Source organism: Aythya marila, assembly GCF_965140915.1.
Source record: "Aythya marila genome assembly, chromosome: Z".
Classification (NCBI taxonomy): Eukaryota; Metazoa; Chordata; class Aves; order Anseriformes; family Anatidae; genus Aythya; species Aythya marila.
In genome coordinates this window covers 18,940,224-18,958,826 of record NC_139080.1, presented here as the reverse complement: position 1 = coordinate 18,958,826, position 18,603 = coordinate 18,940,224, and the positions used below count along the sequence as shown (strand labels likewise).

General features: G+C 40.6%; 1 protein-coding gene across 1 annotated transcript in view; it reads left to right on the top strand.

Annotated features, from left to right (window-relative positions):
* Positions 1 to 16,194, top strand: part of IL6ST (interleukin 6 cytokine family signal transducer) — a 28,866-nt gene extending 12,672 nt beyond the window's left edge. Inside the window, exons 8-16 of the mRNA XM_082784183.1 lie at positions 2,119 to 2,201; positions 3,349 to 3,568; positions 4,624 to 4,800; positions 5,474 to 5,575; positions 6,130 to 6,276; positions 7,481 to 7,621; positions 8,569 to 8,665; positions 9,684 to 9,765; positions 10,538 to 16,194. Of these exons, the coding sequence (XP_082640309.1) occupies positions 2,119 to 2,201; positions 3,349 to 3,568; positions 4,624 to 4,800; positions 5,474 to 5,575; positions 6,130 to 6,276; positions 7,481 to 7,621; positions 8,569 to 8,665; positions 9,684 to 9,765; positions 10,538 to 11,263 (1,775 nt within the window). The 3' untranslated portion in view covers positions 11,264 to 16,194. The remainder of the gene's footprint in view (positions 1 to 2,118; positions 2,202 to 3,348; positions 3,569 to 4,623; positions 4,801 to 5,473; positions 5,576 to 6,129; positions 6,277 to 7,480; positions 7,622 to 8,568; positions 8,666 to 9,683; positions 9,766 to 10,537) is intronic.
* Positions 16,195 to 18,603: the final 2,409 nt, after the last annotated feature.

The window sequence follows — 18,603 nt, the reverse complement described above, 5'->3', positions numbered from 1 at the left end:
CTGTGTGGAAAATGGTTTTACTTTGTCTATACATAGTCATAAAAATTATTGATGATGGTCACTGGGTTTGTCGTGTTACAGGTGTGGACTTCACGTATACTGTCCCTTTGCAAAAAAAAAAAAAAAAAAAAAAAAACATTGAATTGCTGCTATCATGACTTAATACAGAATACATGTACTCTTTGCCAGCAGCAGCTCTTTGAGTGCATTGTTTAGATCATGTTTAGTGTTGTGCAAAAGGACTTGTGAGCAGGATGTGTACAACTTCAGATATACACCAATCACTTCACAACTAACATATACAGAAGATAGGTTAGGATGTAGTGAAAGTGAACTGCTGGGCAGAGCTTTAAGTTCACAGCCATAGTTAAAAAAAAAAAAAAAAAAAAAAAGCTGTTGAAAAACCTCAGTCAAGGGTCAGCTTCCAGTGCTTTGTGGAGCAAGTCTTCATTCAGCATTACTCTTTTTTTTTTTTTTTTTTTTTTTTTTTTTTTTTTTTTTCAAATATGCTTTAGCCTTTCCTACTTGCACTCTTCTTGGTCTCCTTTCTGCAGTATTCCATCTGTTCCTTAGTGCATTCCAAGGCACCTTCTTATTAACAGTCTGTACTGTGTAATGTTTCAGTGCATCTATCTCTAAACAGAGTTAAACCACTAAAGGATTTTTCTGTCAAAGCACCACCCTGTGCTTAGAGCTCAATATTATGCTGGGTCAGAAGTCCTTTCTTATTTATCCTAATAGAGCTCCCAGTAAAGAAGTGTTTTGATTTTTTTCTTATATTGTAGCAAAAAGAATGAGTGTAGATATAACCTACTTATTTAAGCAAAATGGAATTTGTGTACAAAATTACTTCATTCAGTAAAACATTACTTCAGCTTTACTCAAAACTTATTTTCTCTTGGAAAGGTATTATAAAAATATTCTTTCAATGTTCTAACCACTTCTTTTCATTTCCTAATGACATTGTTTCTGCTTTCCGCGGAGTGGAAGAGGCATATGTTCTGTGGTTACTATCTCAACCAGAGCAATGAGGATTTCAGGACATCCTGCTTATTAGATTGCATTGCTGTTCTGCTGTGGTGACTTGCTCTGCAAGAATAATGCCATAAGTGATCAAGTATCAATGTCTTATTTTAGTCTCAGAACCAAGGTGTTATGATAGGGAAGGAAAATGAGGCAGGTCATGTTGCATTTGTGACCTCTATTAGGTGAGATGTACAACTGCATCTGCTTCATATGAATCACAGGTATGTACTCAAATGAGATTAAGAGCTCAGTTGGCCTCAATTCCCAGCTTTTCCACTCTGTTGTAAAGCATAAGAGACAAGACGTACTCCCTGGTCTTGCCATTGCTATTTAGATGTAAAAATGCCATGCCTCTTTGTGTTTAATGTTAAAAACACAAAAGAATTCCTATGGAAAACACAGTCTAGCAAGATTATAAATATAAATACATTTTTAAGATCATCTTTCTTTTTGTTATGGTTAAAGCCCTTGCAAAGAATTGGCCTTCTTTATTTTTTTTGCTTCATGCACAATAATTAATTCATTTTATTTTGAAGTTTGCAGTGGAAATACCACTTGAATCTTTACAGTACTGACACCAAACAGTATTGTAGTGTTGTGCAAAAGTACTGTAGTTCTGATACCCTTTTTAGAATAAACTGTTTGGGAAATTTAGGAACCTTATTACCGGCTTCCTCATTAACTCTTCTGCAGTTTTCATTTTTAGGTGACTTCGTGTTGAGGGGTAGGGTTACAGACCATAGCAAGAACAGCAGTATAAAGAAGCACAGTGCTGTGCTGCACAATGTAGATTTGACTATCCTTGGTGCTGCCAAATTCAACGTGTTATCACTGATGCTCAGCATGGTGGTGCTCAGTTGCTTTGATATTGTGCATTAGAGCAGAACGGGTGTTTTGTTCATCCCATCAGGAAATCTTTCCATAGAGATGTTCCATTTAACATACCAAGCATTGTTTCCTTCCAGGGAAATAAGGAAACAATTTTTGTATATGTCTTAAAGAAAAACAGCATGCAAGTAATGATAGTCAAATGATGAATTCAAACAGATAAGAAAAAATGTCTCTACTCTTAAGCACTGTTTCTTTCATCAGAACCATCTAAAGGGCCATCCATATGGAGAATCTTTGATGCATTATCTTCACCAGCTTCTTGGACTGTACATCTGCTGTGGAAGGTAAAGCAATGTGATAAACTGCATAAATTCAGCATTCTTTTAAAAACATGAGTTTAAGTGGGGGAAAAAAATTACCTCAACAAACTTTCCTAGATGACTGTGATAAAACATGTCTTAGTGATGCAAAAAGTGACTTTAATTTTTAATAACTGCTTACATGTGTACTTTTTGTATACTTATAAAAGCCATGAGTTAATTGACAGAAGTCTGTAATGCAGAATGTACAGAATCCTCTTTCAAGTTTGCCACTTGCTGTCTGTAAGGAGTCTGTGGAATTGGAAGCGCCCTTGAACAAAGTGAACACTCTTTATGCTTTCTGATGTATGCTAAAACGTTTGTAACACTGACTGTACAAGAATCCTCCAGCTGCAAAATCCATTAAGTGTAGAGGCATTCCAGAGACCAGAGCTATGAAATACGGTTCTGTGTGTTTGCATGCAGTAGATCACTGGCTAGTTGACTGAAAAATCCAAAGCTGAAAAAGTGAATGCAGTTATATCAGTCCCCATTTGCTGATTTCTTCTGGTCTGTGAACTTTGTCGCATTTGACCTATCTGTCTTTTATTATTTTCCCATGATTTGTGAAGTATTACTTGTTGAAGGCTTGGGTGAAGTTACCTGTGTAGTGACCGTTTTCTGATGAAACTCATGTCACATGCCACTCTGAAACTATTAGCTTAGAATTGGAAAACTTTTACTAAAGCTTGCCCTGTTGATCAATTTTATGTTCCCAGAAAACTGTTACAGATAATACAGATATGAATATTCTTGCATGTGTAATAAAAGAAAATTGTGCTGTGTTGCATTTAGGCTCAACCCAGGCTATGAGGGTTGAGATTCTTTTGTTGTCATTGTGTTGTGAAATTGCACAAAGTGTAGGCTTCTTCCACACATAGTCTACAATCTTGATAGAACATTTGCTGGACTACCATGTAGGGTTGTAAGAAAATGAGGTTTTAAACAAGAAATAGTTCTGGAGACTTTTACAGAAATGAACTCTAAACTCATATGCAGTTTTCTTACATTTGCAGCTGTTTAAGCTACATAATCTGTCTTCCTCTTAGACTTTTAAACTATGCTTCAAAGACAGTGAAGTTTAAGTCACTTTTGTTCAGTATCAGTCTAATAAAAGATGCGTTTCTGACAGGCACTGGAGCCATTTGAAGCAAATGGAGTAATCTTGTGGTATGAAGTGACTGTCAGAGCTAAATCACCTCCCTTCCTTCCGCCATGGAAGTACAACGTTAATAAAACCAACCTTACATTAATGCTGTTGAACAGAACTTACGAAGTGACTGTGATTGCCCACAACAGAGTTGGTGCATCCCCTCCATCGGTTCTGCTTATCCCAACAAGTAATTCAAAAGGTTCGTGTCCTAGTAATGTCCCTAATTTACAAATGCGTGGAATAATAGCATCTGCATGGCTTTTCTTAGAAGAAATTTTAAGTGTTGTAAAAATTACACTTTTTATTCAAACACAATTACACTGTTGAATGAATCTTCACTCTTATTCCTTTTAATTATGCCACCACTTGTATGTTGAGGAGCATGCAGACTTCTGTATTTATGGATTTATTTGAAGCTTTGTGTGCTATTTCGCTGTTCCTTTAGATTCCTAGAGCACTGTATTCCCTATTATATTTTTCTTAGCATAGCAGATATTTTCATGTCCTTTTTTAAAAATAAAAGGGCGGGGGAAGTTGGTCATTGTTCTTCTTCCTTCTGCCTTCTGACATTTTTTTTCTCTCCTGCTTTCTTCTCTTGTCCCAGTATTACCCTCCAACAATTCCAATATCTTACTTGGGTGCTCTGTCCTCTGCTTACACTGTTACCTTAGTGTTCTTTTATCATGTTCCTTTTATTGTGCAGTAGTAGTAACTACAGACTGATTTCTCCTTATTTGCAACATCTGACGAATCTAGCCTCTTAGACAATCCAAACATTATCAGGACAGGTAGCAAAAATAAAAATACTGAGAGGTGTGATGCATTTAGTATAAATGCTAAGTGAGAGTCACAAATTCTAAAGCTATTAGGTGAGCTAACTAAGGGTATGTTTTAAAAAGAACAGCATTTCATCCAGAACAACTTGATAAGCTACGTGAACATGTTCAGGATTAGAATGAATGTCTAAAAGTTTGATTTCACACTGAAACAGACAACTTATGCAGCTTCTCTGTTAAATGTAGTATCACTTACGGTTTTTGAATAGCCTAGCATTTGGTAATTTGGATCTCTGATACAAATTCATATGTAAGCTTTCAAATTTAAGAAAATGGCTTTCACATTTTCTTAGTTTCTGTCAAATTGTTGCCATCGCAATAATCAAAATTATGCACATCTGACAAAATAAGCTGCTATTATGAATACCTAGTGGAAGAAGTGCCAACATTTTAACTCTTCTATTTTCTTTCATCCCAGCTCCTGTGAAGAATATTAGAACACTACCTAAAGATGGCAAACTATGGGTAGGGTGGACTGCTCCTAACAGTAATGTTCTTAAATACGTGATTGAATGGTGTCTGCTGTCCAACAGCTCAGACTGCATCATGGAATGGCAGAATGAACCAGGAAATATTCAAGGAACATACTTAAAAGGTACTTAACTCACAAGCTTGCAAATATGTAAAACACTAAGAATCTAATGAATATTCTCAAAAGGAAGAATATCTTTATGCTACCTAGATTTTTTTATAGGATAGGAATCTGACATAATGCTGAGGCTTACTCTTACTTTATTATGAGTGCATAAAAAAGTCTGTGTTTTTGCCAAACATAAAACTAATCTTGCATTTTGAAATTCATGTTATTTAACAGCAAGGTTTTTATCTGAGTTTTGTTGTCATTCTTGGGAATTATTAAAATAGTGAAGAGGCTGAGTTCCTTCAAAATCAGATTTTCTCATCCATATTTCAGTTCAAACAATGAAACTTGATCAGCTTTGATTCTTTTCAGATTATAACCAGTAGCTCAAATCTATAATTTTGAGGTTCGTTGTTGCAGACAGATAAAGATTTCTTATTTTAAATAAATAAGGAAAAAAGCCAAAGACTTCTTTGAAGTCTGATTATTACTTTATTGAACCACTTTGTTCCTTTTGTTACTTTTTTGGAGTAACACATCAATGAGCTCTTGGAGGGGGGTGAAATCAACAGCATTAGGTGTAAATGCATCTAACAAAACAGCCAGCACCCAGCATCTGAAGTAAATGAGATGGATGGTGAGGAACTTGATTCTTTGAAACAACATATTTTGTAATTCCTTTTATTAGGTGATATAAAGCCATTCAAGTGCTACTTGATAACTGTGTACCCTCTATATGCTGATGGTCAGGGAAGTGGACAGTCTGTGAAGGCTTATCTTCAGCAGGATCGTAAGTACAAAACTGTCACCTTGGAGCACATTAAGCAGCTGTCTTGGCTAAAATAATGAGGGCTTTGTGTACAAGTGGACTGCATAATAAAAAGTGGTCCTACACATAAAGGTCATTTAACATAGCTGGTTTTGTTCCTTCCATTAACATCTGCTCTGCTAGTATACAATAATGAAAGTAGTTAAACATGTCTGTAAAGAAATTTTTCCCTTTTCCAACTTTCATTGGATAATTTTGCATGGGATTTTGCTACATTATTGGTATGGTAATATTTCTATGCTGATTTATTTTAGATTTTAAGTATGAAGTTGAGACTAATTAGCTTCAGTTGAAGATTTCATGCGATGTGATCTGCTGATTACCAGTTTTCATATATTTTTCTAGCAGTTTCTCTTTTAAAGTATCTTTGAAGTTGCTGTACTGCCTGAAAATAATTTTGTTAAATGAGTTAGTCCAGCTGTTTCACTGAAGTTTTTATGAAATGACAGTTCAGTGCTCATCAATACACTGCTTCTGTGTGAGAGAAACAAACTAATCTTCATCTCCCACTACAGGTCCTTCAAAAGGACCAACTGTTCAGACAAAAAAAGTAGGAAAAGCTGAAGCTGTTCTGACATGGAACCATCTCACAGTGGATGAGCAAAATGGATTTATCAGAAGTTACACAATATTTTACAAAACTATCGATGGAAATGAAACAGGTAACAGAAAGCAGAGATATGCTTTGTGGCATTGAAGTACTTGATGTTTTTCTGGAGTATGTATTATAAAGAAAAAAGAAGATACAGACGCAAGTGTGTTTAACAGTCTTTGATATAAAGCTGATACCTTATACATGCTTCTCCTACATTGTGAATAGGAAATTCCCAAATAAAGAATTAAGAACGTTCAGTGTTCAGTCTGTGTTACAGGGTACTGAGTCTGGTTTCTAAGAGCTGATTGGCAATTATTCTGATCCCATCTGTCAATCTAAATACAGGACAAGGTGGATGCATAGAAAGATGGGCACAAACAGAATCTATGAATCAAGCAGCATTCAAGTTTCCAGCACTGCACAGGATCAGCAGGTCAAAATGAAATATCAGAAGCACAGTTCTGTAAAATATATTCACTAAAGAAATATATTCACTAAAGAAACTGGAACACAGGAGGTTGTCTAAACTTCAGACAGCACTTCTGTGCTGTGCGGGTGAGGGAGCCCTGGCACATGCTGTCCAGACAGGCTGTGGGGTCTCCTCCTTGGAGATCTCCAAAAGCCATCTGGACGTGGCCGTGGGCAGCCTGCTCTGGGTGTCCCTGCTTGGGCAGGGGTTGGGCCAGATGGGCCCAGAGGTCCCTGCCAGCCTGGGATTCTGTGAAGATGAAGCTATATTGTTCAAGCTGTGAAGGAGTTGTCTGCATTTAAGTAAGATAAAGCCTTTTAAAATAAAAGTAGTTTAATGTTTTTGGAGTTTTAGGTTAAGATATTGCTGATGTATAAAACGTATTTTGAAGTGCTCTCTAGTTCTTCTTATGACCTCCAGGCATAAATTGGTAGTTGATGCTATCAAAAGTTTATTTTTGAGATCTGCTTAAGCTAGCAGGGCAAGTTACTTATGCTTATCCTACTTCTCATTTATAGTTAATTTATTATCAGTTTAGTTTGTAACAACTTTCTGAAAAACAGTAAATCCATGCATGAACTATCATCAAGAAAGACTAAATTAATTCAAGCACTTGAACTGAAACAAGTGAATCTCGGCATTCCTTATATAAGTTTGTAGCCTTTCTATGTCTGTACTTTCCATGCAGCCACTCATACTTCTCAAACCATCTTGTATTTCTTAAAATGTGATGTCTTAATGCTACTGTGTTTGTGGAGAACTAATAAGCTACTACAGAAAACTGTCTCTTTCCTTCCTTCAGCTGTGTCAGTGGATCCTTCCAAGACAGAGTATACCCTCTCTTCTCTAACCAGTGACACGCTGTATACTGTGCGGATGATGGCATACACAGATGAAGGAGGCAGGAGTGGTCCTGATTTTACATTTACTACACAGAAATTTGGTAAGGAAGAGTGGCAAAACTAATAGAAGTAGGAAGTAATGTTGCAACAGTGTAGCAAGGCTCCATTTAGGATCTGATATCAGAGGGCGGTAACATTATTTTAAAAGAAAACGCATCTATTACGCTCCTGTATTCACATGCAGCAAGACACGGTATTCAGATAGTCTGTCTCAAGCACCAAGAGCTATTTGTCCAGGATGTTCAGTCAGGATTCTTCTTGATTGTACAGAGGACAAGGGCTTCTAACTGTCCTCTGCACATTTCCTGAATCGTTTTCATGTTGGCAAACACGCTGGCTTGGGATGTGTTTCCTGTGCAATGAAGATCTGCAAAGCGTTAAATTTGAGTGTACAGCTTTAGAAAGCTTCCTGTTTGTAATGGTAAGAGTAGCAACATTAACTGAATTTTGCTGTGGAAAGCACTTTTTTTATTTTTTTTTTCCTCTATGTTCCCTAAGCATTCTGTAAGGTTTACTTTAAATGTTCATATCATTTAAGAAGGAATGCATACCAATACTGCAGTCTTTAAGTGTTTGTGGGGAGAGGATATTTTCATATACAGAATAAACAGGCAGACAACTAGTGACTTTGCTTGCATTAGTCATCTGGCTGTGATGTTGCTATGGCATCTGGTAGGCCACTGAAACACCTGGACCACAGATGCATTCATTTTGGTGTCGTATCTGCCTGGATAAAAATTATATACAGCTTCCAAAGCAATCTGCAGTTCTTACTGATGCAAGGCATTAGATTGGTTGAACAGAGTTTTTTGTGTTTACCAACAGACTATTTTCATACAGTGAAAAAGTTCTTTTGAAGGTGAGTCTTGAGCTGCATGTGTCCAGTTTCAGATTCTCCCTGTATCTATGGGAACGTATGCTGCTGCTGAGTGGCATTGAAGTACTGACATACAAATACCAGAGGGTTATAACTTCTTTATTTTTCTAGGGAGAGGAGAAATTGAAGCTATAGTTGTACCTGTGTGCCTTGCATTCCTGTTGATTGTACTCCTTGGAGTACTGTTTTGCTTCAACAAACGTGACTTGTAAGTATAAATGAAGCTTCTCTCTTTTGCTCATAGTACTGCTTCTCTCTTCTGCTTGTAGTATTTTTTTTGGCATGAGACTTGGCAATAATCATTAAGTAAATGTTCTGCAGTTAGATTGGAAAAGAAAGTAAAACACATATGCATTGATGATAAACATGCTCATTTTCTTAAAAAAAAAAAAGGGGGGGGGGGCTTTTTTGATACTGATTACATTTCTTACTGTTAATGATTAGCACTGAGATCTAAAGTCCTATGGATTGATCCTGCAAGGAAATTTCTTGCTGGTCTTGGTTAGGATTAAGTTTGTTAGGTTTTGATGGGAGTATACTCTGTTTTCTGAGTAATCTTATAAGAGGAGAATGATGGTTGTCATCCTTTGAAGATGACAGAAGAATGTTTTGTATTTGAGTTATTCAGTTATGGTATTTGAAAACTTTAAGCACTGCAGCAAATAAATAATTGGTAGGTATCTTATTTTTCTGCCTTGTATAACCTCAGTTATACTTGGTTCGTATTTACTACCTGCAGGAAAACATTCTGTCTTTCTCCTGCTCCTTCCATCCCAAGGTTCTTGTCTGTGTCTTTAGCTGAGAGCTTATTGCTGAAGTGTTTACCCTGGCAAAGAGCAGTGCCTTTTACATGTCCCCAGTCAACTGCCTTTTCTTTCTGCTTAGAGATCACTTTCTGCCCTGTTCCTTCTGATCTCCCCACTGCTTCTAAGATAAGATTTTAATGCGCTTCTGTTGAAGTCCATCTTGCAACATCCCTTACTACCTCTTAACATTTGTTTGCCATGTTTTATGGCTACATTGTGTGGGAGATCTGCAAGTGCAGCGCCTTGTTTTTCTCAGTAATACAGCTTCTTGCAAAGACACAAGGGCAGGAAGTACTTCTGTTGGAAAATATAGTCTTGCAAAGATCCTGTGCCAGGGCCCAGTGTCCTGGATTACACAAAACTTATCAGTATAGGAATTCGAGAAGTACATCTTGTAATCTTGTTTTTAATCCTCTGCAGAATTAAAAAGCATATTTGGCCTAATGTCCCTGATCCATCCAAGAGCAACATTGCTCAGTGGTCACCTCAAGTTCCAGCTAAGGTAATACTCACCTCTCAGCATCTTTATTTTCCTAATCCATAAGGTCTCTAATGAACTAACAGAGGGAGTCTTCTCCCTTCTCACACACACAGATTTCTGGGGAAAGGGGAAAACTGGATATTAAGTTTCATGACAGTATGATATGGCTAGAAGACTTTGTTGTATCAATTACTGAGTTAGAAATATGTGGTTCTTGGGCATAAACTCACAGTACAGAGATGGCTTTAGCAGTACAAATTACATTCAGTTTACTAGTTTGAAGTGTCAAGGCCTGATTGTTTGACTCATTCACAGGAAATCAATATTAAGTAAACAGCATTTGTGATTTGTAAAACCTTTAAGTGACTTGTTTGTACAGTTAAGTGGTGCATGAGAGAAAGATCTGAAGATGGATGAGGTGAGTGGCAGCAGAATTTATGCCCCATGTGAGGTGGATAAATTATGTTCGATAAATTGTGGCTAACTTCTTGTTTGGCTCTGAATATGCTGTTGGGAGTAGTATGTATGGCCTCAGTACAAAATGTTCTGTGCTGCACAGTGAATGGCTTTCTGTTTACAGTTTCTCAGAGCAAGTAAAATTAGAGCACATTTTGTAGTGAAACAAAGCTATAGCTTTTACTTTGTTAACATACTTGGGAGATATTGCCACACTTAATGAGAAGGCAAACTGCGTGGAGAATCTTGATGAAATTAACAGAACAAATATTCAGATACTTAATGTTTTGTTTTAACTTAACCTTCCTCTTAGGCAACATCCCTCTCTTTTTTTCAGCACAACTTTAATTCTAAAGATCAGATGTACCCAGAAGGCAGCTTTACAGATGTAAGCGTCGTAGAAATAGAAGCTGATGACAAGAAGTCTTTCTCAGAACAAGATCTAAAGCCTTTTGATTTGCTTAAAAAGGAAAAGAGTACTTCAGAAGGGCACAGCAGTGGTATTGGAGGATCCTCCTGTATGTCTTCTCCTAGGCAAAGCGTCTCTGACAGCGATGAAGGTGAAACTACACAAAACACTTCAAGCACTGTACAGTATTCGACAGTAGTGCTCAATGGCTACAGAGACCAAACACCTGTGCAAGTCTTCTCAAGGTCTGAATCTACTCAGCCACTGCTAGATTCAGAAGAGAGATCAGAGGATCATGGTGGAGGGAGTGACAGTACAACACTGAGGCAGCAGTATTTTAAACAAAATTGTGGTCAGGATGAAAACAACACTGACAGGCCTTGCTTTGAAATACCAAAGCAGATTATTCCTGCTAATGAGGAGGATCTCGCTGGATTTGCACAATTGCAGATCTCAGGGCAGAATTCAGAGCCTCTGGGTCTTGGTCTAGAGAAAAGTACCCAGGAAGCTGCTCTGTCAGATGTTTTACAGACAAGTACTGAAGGACAAACTGTGAGATATGAAACAGTAGAAGGAAACCCACCATCAGTTGATGAAATGCCAAAAAGTTATCTCCCACAGACTGTGAGACAAGGGGGTTATATGCCTCAGTGAGAGAAGAGACTGGCTGCATTAGGCCTTCATTAGTGCCTGTTCACACTTCTTCCTGTGTTTCTGATGAATTAAGCTAGGTATTTTTATCTGAATGCAGATAGAAATATTAAAATTAGGTGAAGAATAATTTGACAAAATACAGTAAGGACTGTGTTTCTGTGGAAAATTTGCATTCCAGACCTTCTGGAGACTTACTTTTATGCACTACATGAAATCATATTTGTCTGAATAGCTGAACGAGCCTTTGTGCTACAGTGCTTTTTGTGTCTTGTCACATCAAATTTACACATGATTGAAAACAGCAAGTTTCAGTTAATCACATCGGCCAACAGACCTAGAAGAAATACGTTGATTTGCAACAGTATACAAGCCTAAGAAGCCAGCTTTGGTTGTTTGGAGCATATTTGTACTTAAATGAGACCGAAGTTTAGTATTCCAATGTGGGGAAAAATACTATGTCATACACTTTTCAGTAGCTTGATTGACTCTGACTTTTGATGTGGCCCAGTGTCACAGTTTCCAGCTTGTCAGACTCGGTGTGCAAATCATGCATCCACATTTAGTAATTGCATAGAATTTTTGATGGTTTGCAAGTAACAAAATGCCCGTATTGCTTGACTGAGTGTTACTGTAATAATTGATATTATGCATATATTTAGATGTGTGCACATGAACTATACAATAATTTGGCCTAAGAATGTGCCTTGCAACTTGATGCACAGCAATTCAGTTTTCATGTTTAAAAGTTAAAAATCTGGATGAAAACACAGATAATTACTTATTTAAAGCTTTTGTACCCAAAACACTGTCTGATTATACCACACCACTTTGGTCATATTAATAGCCTTTGTATATAATAAGTGCACCTTTGCAGTGCCTAGCTTGAGAGGCAAGTAATGAGCTAAAACTTTTCAAAGTTTTTATAACTACTTAGGAGAAAGGGGATGTCAGGGGATCTTCCTGAATGACTACAATGACTAGTGTGCTATAACTTTACTGCTAACACCACGGGACCTCCTTGAAACTGAACGTAGTAAAAAGAAGCACTGAAGTCATTGAAGTGCTCAGGGAAAAAAAAAAAAAAGAAAAAACTATACCCTGAACTTTCAAGTTCATGACTATATGTATCTATTATCTAGCATGAGCCACAATGTTTGTGGTGGCTAAAATTCTTTTTTCTTATGTCTCACTTCTATTGTGTATTTTATTTAGAAGGTACATATAACTGCATTAAAATTAACCTCTTCCCAAGTGATGAAATCTTATGACACTTGCAGATTTATTTTTTTTTTACCTTGACTCAGCCTAGTCAGCTTTTCTGATCTGACACTAATAAAACCTTGATTCAAAACACTACATGCTGTGTTGTGAGAATAAAACAAGGGTTTTATTTCTCCTTCAGCAAAAGAACTGAGACCTCCTGAAACTTTTTGTGATGTGTGGTGCTGCTGTTGTGCAAAGCACTTGGTAATGGCCCTTGAAGGACAGGTATATTTTTCATGTGTCTTTTGCTTCTGATATGAAGGAACTCAGTGCTAGAGTAAACTCAAAAGATTGTCAGTTGAAGTCTGTACTGTTCAAAAACAAAACAAGAAAAATGCTGAATCTTTACTGTCTTATTCAGTGTTCTGCAGTTCCTTTCTCCTAACAGTATTTTTCATATCCGGATGCTTTTTAAAACAAATGCTCTGTTGCAGGTTACTGTAACTATACCTTTTTTCAAACCAGACTTCCCCCTATCTTCCCTCAGCACCTTCAACCTCTTCCCCAGAGAGCAAGGACATGATGAAAACTACACTCTCACAAGACAATAGAGGACATATCTGTTTTTTTCAGAGGTCAAAGGAGCTTTCCGTTGTCAGAATACATTCCTCTTAGAAAATAACAGCAGTGAGTTTACTGGGGGATGGGTATGTCTTCTCTATGCAAACTTCATAGTGACTGTAGAAATCACAAGTAAAAGGGAAAGTTTCTGGTGAGCAGTGTGCATGCTTATTACAACTGTCCTGCAAGCCACGTGCTATCTAATCCACCCTCTGCTAATTGATGAAATGGTATGGGTCACAAGTTTCTGGCCACGATCTGGCTGCTGAGGTTGAACATTTCTTCAAAGTCCTAAAAGTCCTGGATATTAAAAACAAAACAAAACCTGATAATCTTTTATTTCTGATCCAGTAATACTAACTTTTGGTAGCATATGTCATGTTTGAGGGACAACTTAAGTTAAAGTTACTATTCTCCTTTCTGTTGTGTAAAGGGAAGGCATTTTGTTCTCAGTTGCTGTTAATCATGAACTATTTCCAAAGTTCAACTTTGAAAAGATTTCACCTTTTTAGGGGATCTGTGCTAACAAGAGCTTTGTCCTGTCACTTCTGGACTCTTACTTTTGTCATTGTTTATGGATCAGTGGTAATAAAGTCACAGAATTGTGCAGGAGTATATACTGGGAAGGCTTCTATCTAGCATATATATTTGTTCTGTCTTTCCATCTTGTGCTTGTAGCTAGGGCTAAAATAGTAAAGACTAAATGGGATGCCTGTGGGTGAGCAGCTTATGGAAGCCACAGTAAATCTAAGTAAGAGGCTTACAACTTGTTCGTAAACCACTGTGCCAAAATGCAGTGTTGTACAGCGTTCAGCATTTAACTTGATTTTGTACTTTGCATCACAACAATCTAGTTGCATCAAAGAGTTGCACACAGGTTTTAGAGCATATGTAATGTGTTTTAACAATCCACTGAAATTTTCTGAACTTGGCCCTAGCATCATAATTACCCTCACCCCAGTAACTATGGTGCACTTCACAAAATAAAGGCATTAGCAAAATAAAATTACACTCTGCTATTGATGCTTTCATGCCCATTTTGATTACCTGGACTGGAATTTTACAGCAGGGTGTGGGAGGCTAGTTGTGAAAAGCTTGTTTGCTCTCTAGCAGAGAGGGGTGGCTAGTAAAAGTAAAGTATTTCTTCACCCTTGAAGATGCTTTTAAGTGCAAGGCTAACTAACTTCTGCATTCACAAGAAAAGCATATATATTTATTTTTGTAGTGCTGTAGGAAGAGGGGATTGGTTCTGGGGCTGGGTGGAGCCAGGTGCTCCCTTGGCTCCCCTCCTGCCTCCCCAGGAAGAGGGGAGTTTGCACACAAGGGTTTGTGTCACTTCTTGGTGGCTGGAAAAGTCCCATTGCCTGCTTTTTGCAGTTTCAGCTTTGAGTGCAAATGTGAGCACCACCAGATGGTTAAAACTTATATTAGCATGCCTAGGATGTAGGAGTCATTGTTCTGATTTAACTTCAGTAATTCAACTTATTTAATTAATGCCGGGTCTTGAATAGCTAGGACACCTATCAATATATGCTGCTATAGTATCGACTTCACGGTAGGATCTGAAACTCCAGAGACACTCGGAACTCTTACAGTCGGCCTTGCTCCAGGACACACGTGCTTTAGGTTGTAATTTATATGCATTAAATTGGACTAAATATAACAGTTTGCTTTCTGCCGTTTTGATGCAATCTTTTAAGTACCTTAACAAGTTCACTGGATGGCTGGATCACAAAACATCATTGCTCCTCTAATAAATGCCCATCTGTTTGCTAGGATGGATACATATAACCATTTTAAATTCCAATAGTTTTTTTAATGTTACTCAGAAGCAGTTTAACAACAAAAACGTTGAGCCTGTTGATATGAAATAGCCAGTTTGTAACTGCAGACAGCTTCAGCTCGTGGTCCAGAAGACGGCAGTAATGTGGGGAATTCAGAAGTCTGGAGAAGTGTAGGATTAGATATCCTGCAGCTGATTCACCAATTCCCCTTCCTCCCTGTCTTTGTTAAAAATGAAAGTACCGGTTAGGAAAAGATGAAACTAGGGTGCGTGTGTTTGCTTTCTCTGTTGTTCCCTTCATACTAGTTGTGCAATCTGAGCCATTCCTAAAAATGAAAGCAGCGCTGACTCAAATGCACAAGGATGCATTTTAAGGCCACAGGATTTGTTACAGATTAACAACTAAGGGGCAGATCTCGATGGTCATCCTCTCCCCGCGCCTTGCTTTTAGTGCAGAGCAAGAATAGGCAATAAATACCTCAAAGCACGCAGACCGTGGTCAAGCATTGCGTTTGTTTGCGAAGACAACCTTAGCAGTGGAGACGGGCAATAAAGTCGCTGCTACTCCCACAGAAGCACATTCCTGTAAAGAACAGATGAAACACAAGCGTGTGGCACGCCGGCTGCTGGGAAGCTCACCTTGCTCCCGCGTGGTGGTCTGCTGTGGGTGTAACTCCCAAAACTGCTCCTCGTAGCAAAGCACACACGCTGACGGATCCACTCACCTTGCTGCGTGTGGCTTTTTCATAAAGCAGAGCTGCTCACGGCATCACGTGCAGCCTGGCGTTGTGATACAGCCATGGGTTGTCTGGGAGCCGACTGCTTTTTATTTGGGGAGAGGGGCAACGGAGCTCGCCATCAGGGCTACTCGTCAGCAAGCGCTACTGTGCCAATATATGCACCTAGGTAAGTGTAGTCGTGGGACACAGGGACATATAACAAGGAAAGTGCCTTGATGCTGAATTGAATGCCTAGTGAATGTAAACTTAAAATCAAGTTTTATTATGTACTTAAAGTAACTATGGCTGACTAAGCTACTGGTGGTTTGTATGCCGGCTTTGAAGGGCTTGCATACTTCAGCCAGAGGTTAAATCTGCAAATTGCTGCATAAGCTGTCTCTATATGGAAATGTGTTTTAATACCAGTACATGATCTTCATTCTTTTGCAAGCTGCATGTTTATTGTCATATAAACTCTGCTTTCTACAGTTTACTTTTTACTGTAAGTTTTGAATGTCTTCCTTTTTGTTACCCAGCTGAGCCTGAATGTTGCATTTGTCTACTACACAATATATAAAAACGAGAAGAAAGTATTCCATACTTGCTTTGTGTGTTGGAGTGGATATTTTTGTTAAGGTAACTTCAGTGACCACACAGCTGGGGCACCACCTCACAGGCCAGGAACAGAGAAATTCCCAGAGAGGTGACTGGTGTACCTGTCTGGGTACTCCGGGGGTTTCACGGGGCAGATGAGCAATGGCTCACCTTCCCCTTTTAATCGCTCTTGTGGTTGCAACCAGCTGAGGCTGCAGTGGCCGGGCAGGTCCCAGGGACCAAGCCCCATCCCCAAAACTGCCAATTTTCTTCATTCCTGGGCCTCGTGCTGCCCAGTGCTGCTTGGAAGTGGTGGCTGTGTCTGGCGGTGGCTCTGCGCTCTGCAGATGTGCTAGTGGTGCTCCAGGCAGCCACAGTGAAACTGGGAGGAGGTGTCCAAAACAAATCCCATTCCAAGTAACCTTACCAGGGTTTAACGCCAACTATATGCACAGACTTGTTTCCAGAAAAGAAGTTGTGACTACCTCCAGCATTGCCCTTGGTCTCACCTGGCTTTGGTTGGTTCTTAAGGGTGGAGGATCCTCACAGGCCTTTGGGGAGCCTACAGCTCTGTTCTGAAGAAAGCACAGGGGGATCTTCAGAGACTGTTCAGCAAGGCCTCAGCGCTGCACCTGACAAAACCTGGCTTCCCCTTCCTGCTGGAGGGAAACCTGCTGGTTCCATAGGCTGCACAGCCCCCCCTTTAACGAGGGCAGACTCAGTCTGACATACATACAGGGGCTGCATTGTGTGCAACCTATGGCAGCAAAAATTACTGCTTTTGTTGCCACAGGGGAGCAATCCGGGCCCGCCACACCAGGTGCCACTTTGCAGTTAAAACAAACGCAGAACTAACGCTGGATTCCTTCACCAGTGGGTGCCAGCACACCGAGCTCTTAGCTCGCTCCACAGTTTTCCTCTCCAATTTCACACAAAGCCCCTCGGGTTTTCACCAGCTTTCAGTGCGCCGCAGGGTGAAGCGCTGTGAGAGGCGTCAGCGGCTTCACCTTGCTGCTGCCTCCTCGCTGTCCGAGCACAGCACAGCGGCTTCCTGGAACTGTGCAAGTAAACAAAGGAGAGAAGCGGGGACTGCGGATGACGGGAATGCTGTGCTTTGCACAGGAAGCACATACTTGTGTGGCTTACACATCGGCTCGCCAGAAGCCGCCAGGTTCCCAGGGACGCAGGCGAGGCTGGGCACCCTGTGCCCCTCGAGGTGGGGTGGCCGGAGGGCTGCTGGGCATATTGGCGCCTCGGTTTGACCACTGGTAAGGAGAGTGAAGCTGAACTGCTCTGAAAGAGCACCTCACATTGATTTTCCCGGGGTTTGTGCTGTTCCTGGTACAGCCTGGGATTCCTGCCTCCCCGCTGGTCTCCAGTTACCGTGAAACAACAAGCAGAGCCAAAAATCTCCCTCGGGCCCCCGCAAACCACGATGCTGCGCAAACTAGGAAAAGCCCGGCCTGGGTGGGGAAGCTCTGCTTTCATTCAGCCTGACACCCCCACACCCTGCAGCCAGACAGGAGGGACTGGTGGGGCTGGAAAACCTGGCGAGGCTGAGCGAGGGGGTGCACAGCCACGCCACAGCAGCTGGAGCCCCATCCACCCACCCGCCGCCTCATCTCGGAAGGAAATATCCATCCAAAGCCCTGCAGGGCTGTGCTGCTCTGCCTCTCCTGCAACGCAAGAAGCTACATGTGAAGGAGAACAGCAAGCACCAGCCAAATCCACCCTGCTGTGGCCATGGAGGGAGGGAGAGAGGGAAGGAGGCAGCAGGCAGAGCCCAAGGGGAGGCAGGGAGCGAAGAGCAGAGCCGGCCACACTCCTGCTCTCAGCCTTGGGCCAAGCAGCTCTGCCTGGCCCCAGCCCGGCTTCAGCACCCACGGGAGCATTCGGCCACGCCGGGAGGCGGCAGCAGCACATCGCATGCAGCTGCTCCAGCCCTACCCACAGCTCGCCTTACTTGTGCCTTTTTTTTTTTTTTTTTTGGGTAATTCTTTTCTGAGGGTTTAGCAACACCCCTTGGCTCTTCTCCTCCCTCTCCCACTGTCAGAAGAAGAGCTGAGCCTGGTCGTGCAGTCCCATCGCAATACGGAGCAGAAATCAAATGCAGACCCGACATTAAATCCAGACCCACAGGCAGGCTTGGCGCCCGCGTGCTGCAGGGCAGGTCAGTGTCTCAGCGCCTTCTGGCACTTGTCCCCTTCCACCGGGGCCACGCCACAGCCCGTCCACACGCAACAGGCCCTGCCTCCCTGTCCCTGCGTGCTGACGAACACAAGGGGTTGCTAATAGGAAGCTGTTCTCATGCATTGCTCCGGCCTGAATCACGGCACTGCAGCATCCAGGACCGTAATTACCACTGACCCCTGTTTGTTACCCATACGCATTCCCACGCAAGTACTTTGGGAACAAACAGA